At 35.4% G+C, this 8,537-nt stretch overlaps 1 protein-coding gene across 2 annotated transcripts; it reads left to right on the forward strand.

Moving 5' to 3' along the window:
• Positions 1 to 433: 433 nt before the first annotated feature.
• Positions 434 to 8,085, forward strand: ptcd2 (pentatricopeptide repeat domain 2). Of its 2 annotated transcripts, none has more exons than XM_041811277.1 (10): positions 434 to 563; positions 966 to 1,058; positions 2,243 to 2,372; positions 3,232 to 3,349; positions 3,862 to 3,940; positions 4,080 to 4,171; positions 4,980 to 5,093; positions 5,182 to 5,256; positions 5,348 to 5,461; positions 7,542 to 8,085. In XM_041811277.1, exons 1-10 carry the CDS (start codon positions 434 to 436, stop codon positions 7,761 to 7,763), a joined length of 1,167 nt encoding a protein of 388 aa, XP_041667211.1. In that variant the 3' UTR covers positions 7,764 to 8,085. The 2 variants fall into 2 exon arrangements, with proteins under 2 accessions (XP_041667211.1, XP_041667212.1); XM_041811278.1 differs by having other exon boundaries at positions 454 to 563; positions 5,218 to 5,256.
• Positions 8,086 to 8,537: the final 452 nt, after the last annotated feature.

Raw genomic sequence — 8,537 nt, forward strand, 5'->3', positions numbered from 1 at the left:
CTCATCTCGGTGGCATCAGAGCAGGTTGAAACCGCGGTACAACATCACCATCTGTAGGTCAAAAGAAGTATCTGTTTGAATGCAGCTTGGCCTATAATAAAATTCCTGCCTTTTGTCTGCCAAATCAAACGCTTTGTTAAAAAATAATCAGTAGAAGTCAGAGAAAGCGAGAGAAATACATGAAACTGGCTTCAAAAGTGAGAATTAAAAACTAACGCCTTCACTGGTTCGTGGGCGCAGCCATTTTGGACGATACCAACTGCTTTCGGCGATTCTCAAAATATAAACAAACATCTGCACACCCCTTATCCCGCGTATATTGAATTATTTCTAATAAAAAGTGCACTTAAAACTTTTATTCAATATTTACAGTAGGTATCTTCGCTTTAAACTGTTTTACGACAATGACTGTGTACCCTTTGTTTTCACGTGTATGGTACAGTCTGTGGAAGCTATGGCGCTGGCCAGGGTCTGTACATGTTGTCGGTCGTTGGTACGTGAGCCTTATAAAGGATTGTTTTCTGGTGTTTTACAGCCTGGCTTTATTGGAGGGTGTGTGGAAGGTAAGATTTAAATCTAGTAAACAATTCTACCATGCGAGATTTAGTGGACCAGTTAAGCTAGCTTGTTAAAAGGTAGAGAAGCTACATAAATGTAGCATCATGTAGAGAAAACTGGTGCACCAACAAACGCAGGAGCTGTTTGAACAGTCAGTACAACTCTATCAAAAGTAGGCCAACATTGTTTTTGTTGCAGGTTTTATTCATAAAGTTTAGTGTAATATTTCGAGGTGTTTTCAATCAAAGCTGTTAAGTCGAGTTAGATAGACATAAGGGGTTTGTCATTATGGAAAGAGTTTCTTTAAACTGGGATGATTTTTGGCTCTGGCTGAACTTCTATCATTTCTACCCGTAAAACCTGTTAATTGGTACATCTTTGACATCTGAAGTATTGCTTTTCTGCAGCTAAGAGGCATCTGTTGTCAGAGGATATCATCAGACTACAAGAATTCCAGCAGAAGAAGCTGGCTGTGGCTCACCTGGCCTATGGATCAAAAGGTGAAGTAGTTTACCTTGAAGTGTTGGGAGAATTTGCTGGTTGAGTTTTTCCAATAATTTGTATGGAAATTCTCATGTATTTTCATGGGGATATATTTGTATATTTTGCAGAGTATTATTGACATTTTTGGCAAAGTTGCTTTTAATTATTTTTGGCATTTACATGGGGAATTTTCAGGGTTTTTTGCATGAAAATTTAGGGGGGTTATATATTTTGGAGACTTTCGTTTACATTTTTTATTTGCTTTTAATTTTACAGAATTTCAGCGAGAATTTCAGGATTTGGATGTTTCAATTATGTATTGGAATTTTCAGGAATTTATCTGTATTTTTGGAATAATTTGCTGATACATTTTAGGGGGAATTTGCTTTGAAATTTGGGGAATATTCTTGACAGTTTTGAGGAATTAGCAATTTTATTGGAACGTTAACTAGGGCTGGGAAATTAATAAAAATTTAGATTAAATCGCAATATGGCCTACTGCAATTTTCAAATTGCAAAAGTTGCAATATTTCTTTGACCTTAAATTAGTGTCATAATACCAGTTTAAATTTTTTTTTTTTTTTTTTTTTTTGCAGCAGAGATGTTATGCAGGCAATCGCTCAGGTGCCTTTTTTTTTTCTTAGAAAAGTCTAAAAAAAATCCTACCTTCTTCATTTTTTTGCTTTTTCTTATTAAATATAAGAATGACAAAAACCCTTAAATGTAATAATTCATATACAATTTGCAATACGAGTCAAAATCATCAGAATTAGACACTTTTAAAGAATTGTTTAGCCCTTTTCTTAGGAATAAAAGAAAGTTAAAGAATAATGGCATATCAAATTTGCAATTAGATTATTTTCCAGAATCATTCAGCCCTAATGTTAACGCTTTATGATGAAGTTCCACTTAAACAATTGGGGAATATGTAAAGAAATTTTGAAAAAACATTTTTTAGGATATTTAAAAAATATGTTTAAAAATGTTCACAGAAATATTCTTTAAAGTTTTTGGCAATCAGTGTGTACTTTGGAAAGGAAAATTTCCAAGAAACTCCCGCTCAAAGACAGGGCTAATGTTTTAACTTATACTGTATCAGTGGGAGAAACTACAAATGCATTCTTAACAAAAGCTCTTGTTTTAGAAGTAATGAAGCACTGTCTACCGTTGGTCAAAGCTCATGTTTCTACTTTATTCACAGGGAATTATATTGAGGTCTTCAGCCAGAAGCTGCAAAAGAATGAGCTAATATTAAGAGATGAGCTGAAGCTGCTTCTTCACCTGTGCCAGTCTGCAGATGACATAATGATTGCCAGAGATGCAATGGTCAGGTAAATAATTATCTTTAGTGACAGTTTTGTACGTGTTTTTCAAGTGTGTGCTACAGATCACTGAACAACAAAACAGCTGTCATAACTTGTCCCTTTGGAATAACCATAAAACATTAACATGGGCTATATCATCAGGTTGGCTCTCTTTCATAGGGATGCATGTTATTATCCTTATAATATCAGGACATGGCAGACAACAGTTTAAAAGGTTATTGATGTAAGTAGATATAAACATAAATAGGCCCTCATGCAGGCCTGTTTTATTTTGGCTGCTTGCTAATTTTCAGTGGGTATGTGTAATTGCTTGATACTTTGCTTTGTAAAACCTAATAAAAATACATATATAAAATATATATATATATTTTCAAAGAGGCCCTCATGCAGATTAGGGGGACCTCATATCAGGGTCTGCTTAGGTTCTCACTCAAGCCAGACCCAACCCTGGTGCATATCTTTTACTATATCAAGTCTCTGACAGTAAAATGCAAAATATCCATTTTGATTGTTTTCCCTACAAAAAAGTAATGCCTTTTATTGTGATGTCTCCTCGTCAGCTATTCATGTTGAACAGGAGCAACCAAATTCAGATTGCACCCTTTGTTGGTTAAACAAGTAAGCTGCAGCTTGTCTATATTTGGATCAATTATGAATAGTATTGTTAAGTTATCACTAGTTACTATCACTGATGTGTGACCTGGCTGAGGTTATATTATCTGTATATCTTAAACACGTACAGAGGATTTACTATTTACCACTATGTAGCACCTTAGAGTAGAACTAGGTGTCTTAAAAATGCATCTGGCTGATCATTTATTATATTGGCTGAATTTTGTGAATGATTTTGATTTGCTTTCACAAGGTATAACGAAGAGAACCGGAACCAGCTTCAGGGAGATTTTAGGTTTGGCCCTGTCTTCATGAGACAGTGCTATGAGCTGGGGATGGTGGAATTGGCTGCTGCTACAGTAACAGATAAGGTAACACATGCTCAAACCAACCTAAAATGTGACCATCTAAGTGCTTGAAACTTGATATAAGAGACAGGGGTTCTGATGAACCTCTCCTGTTTTTGGTTGGAAGTGTTCCTTACTGAGTGGCACAACATGGACGTTTTAAAGTGTCAGCCATAGAAGCTGTACAAAATTTAAGATTGGAAAAGAAAGGAGCTTTTTTGATAGCTTTATTATATCCTTTAGCTTAGGAAAAACTGGACCATCCTATTCAAGGGGGGTAAACAAAATGTGACCTAGAATTCCTTGTGTCTACATTAATAAAGTATCAAAAATGATAAATACAAGAGGAGTGCTGGTTGTGCAGAAAATAGTCTTTGCATGATAACCATCACCTGTGGTAACCTGTTTTCCTTTTTCTTTAAGCCAGCCCCTAATGACCCTTCAATGTCAGAAATGTTGGAATTTATGCCTGGATCCATGATCACAACTTTTTAAGGAGAAAACCTCTAACATTTCCCTTTCTGCTTTCTGAACAGAATATGAGAGGATTTTTCAAGGATGCTACCTCCTTCAACATCGCTATAGATATGCTATTCACAAAAGGCTCTTATGAATGTAAGTAATAAACTAGAGTTTTCTAAACATTTGGTCATGTATTACTGAGGTGCTTTGCTGCATTTGTTCCTGATACTTTCATGCCCTTAAACAGATTGGCTTGACTTCAGTGTAATGTTCCATTTCTTTGCTTTTCTAGATGCTTTGGAGGTTCTAAGAACCATGAATAGTCAGGGTATACCATTCAACAAAGACACGCTGATACTGGCTTCTGGCACCTGCTACAAACTGGTAAAATTGTGTTGATGAGTATATTTTAACTTTAAGATAGAAAGAGATGTATTTGTAGGAAGCTAATTCTGATGGATGCTTAAAAGTTCAGAAAAAGTCTTAAATCTGACTTTTTCTAAGGTCACACATCCTCAAGTGTCTGCTGTGAGAAATTGCCATCTTGCCAGCTTTATATGCTTTAATCATCCTTTTTGTGTAATTGTTATTTATTGATTTATGGCAGATTTAAAAACAGCATATTACTTTGAAAAGAGAAGAAAATGGGGAAATGCTAGTTCAAGAAGAGGCTACAAGAATGGATGGTAGTGGCAAACATGAGGTGACTTGCAAGATAATAACGCAAAAAGAAGATGAGGATGAAAGAAATTGGGTTAATGATTTATTTTATTCATTTATTTATTTATTTATTTAACCAGGCTAATCCCACTGAGATCAAAGATCTCTTTTTCAAGGGAGACCTGACCAAGAATGGCAACAATACAGTTTTATAATCAAACACACTCAGACTCACACAGTTCATAAAAAAAAACAGGTACAGTAACAATAAAACATCAGCTAATACAGTGGCATACAGACAGTTTGATTTCAAGAGTTTTCACTAAAGATTTAAAAACATTCAGAGACACAAGGTTCTGCAGTTTAAATTCAGTACTGCCATCTACTGTCCTGTTCAAATAAAGGTAAAATGCACCAAAAAAGTCTTTAAATGTTTTATATAGTTATCACTTTAGTTTTAAAATGTTTTCAGCAACCCTGTTATGTATGTTAAAGCCTTTACACTGAGTCGTTAATGTTTCTTTATGTTCAGAACACGGCAGAGTCATACAAGATTTGTTTGGCTCTGATAGAAGAGGGACAGACTAAAGGAAACTTCATCCCCAGACAAGCTTTCTGCTTTGCTGTAGCATTAGCAGTCAGACAGGTGAGTCTTTTCTTTTCTCTTTCACTAATCCAGTAATATGAAGGAAATATTGAATTATTACCAATTGTCTGGTTTCTCTTTTTTCCAGAATGACATTGAAAAAGCCAAGTTTTTGTACTTGCAGATAATGAACACTGACAGCAGGTTATGCCAGAATTTAAAGGTAAGGTTTGCATCACGTAAGCTTCTTAAGGTAAACTTCCTTTATTCCTGCTGTTAATTATTTGTGTGTTTTTATTTTTATTTTGATTCAGCTCGTACTACAGATAGTGTCAGGAGAACTGAAAGATGCCATCGCCAAGCTGTCTGCAGCCGTGTTGCACAAAAGTCCACCGTTTGTGAAGAAGCCTGAATTTTCTCAGGAGGTGGTAAGTCAGAAATTCTGCTTCTAGCTCACAAAAACTCTGGTTTCAATTTTACTTGATATTATAGATACAACCCCAATTACAAAAAAAGTTGGGACACTATGTAATATATAAACAAAACAGAATGCAATGAGTTGCAAAGCTCATAAACCCATAGTTCATTTACGATAGGACATAAACAACATTTCAGGTGTCGAAACAGATATTTTACCCTTTTATGAAAATTTTAAGCCTCTCCCACTTTGATGGCAGCAACACATCCAAAGTAAGTGGTATTTATGTTAAACAGCTGGAGGAGCATTTTGCAGGTAATTAGTTTAATTGGCAACATGACTGAGTATACAAGGAGCAATTTAGAGAGGCAGGTTCTCTCAGTTGTTAAGATGGGCAGAGCGTCTGCTAGCGTTGGGCAATTAAGTATAAATGAGTTTAAATCACAATATGGCCTGCTGCAATTTTTAAATTGCAGAAGGTGCAGTGTTTCTTTAACCCGAAATTTGTGATAAAATACCAGATTAAATATTTTTTTGCAGCAGAGACATTATGCATTACAAATCATGCAGTCATTTTAGTGGCATATTTTTAAAGTAGTATACAAAAAATCAATTTTTCCTCACTTTTATATGGTCTTGTTACTTATGAGAGTTATATTAAAATTATGACTCCTTTAATACAACAGTTCATATCCAATTTGCAAAATGAGTCAAAATCATCACAATTAGATGAAAAAATAAATAAAATGTCCAGCCCTAGTTAAATCTAATATTGTGTTGGTTATAGTATAGAATGAATTATTGCTTGTTTTTGTTGGAAAACACGAGATGAAGAACTAATCGCATGTGGAATTACAATCCCAATATTGGGTAAAAAAAAAAAAGTCGCAATTAGATTATTATTCCAAATTGTTCAGCCCTATTAACTGCTAAAAATTGTAGAATTGTAGAATTTCAGAAAATATTTGTCAATGTAAAATTGCGAGGAATTTGAACATCCCAACATCTACAGTCCATAATATCATCAAAGCATTCAGAGAATTCAGAAAAATCTCTGCTCAAGGAACAAAGTCAACGGTCACTATTGGATGCTGGTGCACTCAGGGGTCACTGCATTAACAACGGGCATAATTCTGTACTGGAAATCTCTGCGTGGGCTCAGGAACACTTCCAGAAATCAGTGTCTGTCATCACAGTTGGCTGTGCCATCCACAAATGACAGTTAAAACTGGAACATGGAGAGAAGAAACCAGATGTGAACTTGATAATGCTGCTGCAATACTGAATTCATGATGTAATTTGGAAAAAATAGGGTTATTTTTTTAATTTTTACAAAAAAAGTGATATTTGAAGTAAATTTTTAAGTAAAAGAGATTCTTTAACATCACTTCTTGGCAATAAAAAGTCAAAATATCCATTTTCCATATTTTCCCTTTTATTTTAAGTATTACTTTTTAATTTCCAGGTTGTTCAGTTATTAATAAAACAGTGCATAATATTTCTTTTTAAAAATATGTTAACTGTTTTGCACCAAACACCAAGTCAAATGTGAAAATGTACTTGGCAATAAAACCCCATTCTGATTCTGAAGTGCTGCTGCTTCAGCTGCTGACATGAAACGAGATCAGGTAGCCCCATCTGCTGGCAAAATGGAATATTGCAATGTTCACTCACTGACCACGTCAGTCACAGAGGTGTATAAAAAGCCCATAGCACATTCAAAGTCATTATACTATCTTCCTGCCCCGTTTGGATGTCCGGTTTGAATTTCAGCACATCCTCTTGATCATGCCTTTATGCCTGAATGCATTGGTTTCTGCCATGTAATTGGCTAATTAGATATATTTGCTAATGAGTTGTTGAGCAGGTGTACTTCATGAAGTGGTCAGTGAGTGTTTTGTTGTCAGACTGACTCATATTGTCCATATTTGTATGGATCTTGAATTGTATTGCATCCCCTAGATAGTTGTGGAAATAAAATGGATCCTTTATTAACTCATTCCTCCAGATTATCAGTCAAAATAATTAAAACAATCACTTAAAAACAACTGTTAACACAGCAGTTCAGCAGCCTCTTGTCTCCGTTTCAGATCGATGTGCTACGTTTGCAGAGTGAGGACGGACCTCTGATGATGAAAGTGGAGCAGGTAGTGACTCAGCTGGAGCAAGCTGATCAGGTGACCCAGCAGACCCTCGACGACATGCTGTGTCGCACACCGTCAGGGAAGAGGAAACCAGCGCCAATAACGATTGAGAGGAGAACAAGCAGAAGAACTCTAAAGCCTCTGCAGTCCACTCTGCTGTTAGAGTGAGATGAGCTGTGGGAACTACAGCGTTCACTAAAAGATCTGGTTCGAATGGTCAGATAGTGTAAACGCTGGCTGGACAGGACTTTGATAGATTGCTTTATCTACCTCTGCTCACACACTAATACAGTCATCCTTCTGCAGTTGAGAATTTTGAGCATTTCTCTTCACGAAATTTAATCAAAAAGGTCACGGTTCAGTTTGTGCTTCAACAGAGAAAAAAAATGCACACGTAAACCAGTATGGATTTCCTTGCAATAAGTCTTTAATGAAGAATGTGTTGTAACTTGAAGGGTGGATTATTGTTCAAAGATAAATGGGATATTTAATGATGATAAAAAAGTCTCTGTGTGTTGCTTTGAGTATAACAGTTTTATTTTTTCAAACTGACCAATGAGAGATTAATTCCTGCAGCACATTTAAATTAGGTGGTGTGGGACAGAATTCACAGTACTTCTTTAGCACAGATTTAATATTTTGATGATTTACCCAGCAGTTCTATTTATGGCTCTACTGAGGTGTGATTTTGACCAGTAAAAAAATGAATCCCAGTTTAGAATGTATATTTTTTTATAAGCAGAAACAGAAGCAATCACTTGCCTCATAAGAAAGCTTTTCTCCATTACGAATAATTTCCAGTTGCAGTGTTGAGATCCAGACTTAAATACAGTTACATCTAAAAAATAGAATGTCATTAAAAAGTTTTTTGTTCCAAAATCTGCCATATCAAAATATTAGAATGTCGTGGGAAAGTCTAATTTATTGCCAGTTTTTTCTCTC

Source organism: Cheilinus undulatus, linkage group 17 (assembly GCF_018320785.1).
Source record: "Cheilinus undulatus linkage group 17, ASM1832078v1, whole genome shotgun sequence".
In the NCBI taxonomy this organism is placed as follows: Eukaryota; Metazoa; Chordata; class Actinopteri; order Labriformes; family Labridae; genus Cheilinus; species Cheilinus undulatus.

Bases quoted from the DNA above. Each gene is read 5' to 3' on its own strand.
- ptcd2 (XM_041811277.1), top strand. From the start codon at position 434: ATGGTACAGTCTGTGGAAGCTATGGCGCTGGCCAGGGTCTGTACATGT. The intron at 564-965 runs GTAAGATTTAAA...GCTTTTCTGCAG, and splicing joins TATTGGAGGGTGTGTGGAAG to CTAAGAGGCATCTGTTGTCA. The intron at 5,257-5,347 runs GTAAGGTTTGCA...ATTTTGATTCAG, and splicing joins GGTTATGCCAGAATTTAAAG to CTCGTACTACAGATAGTGTC.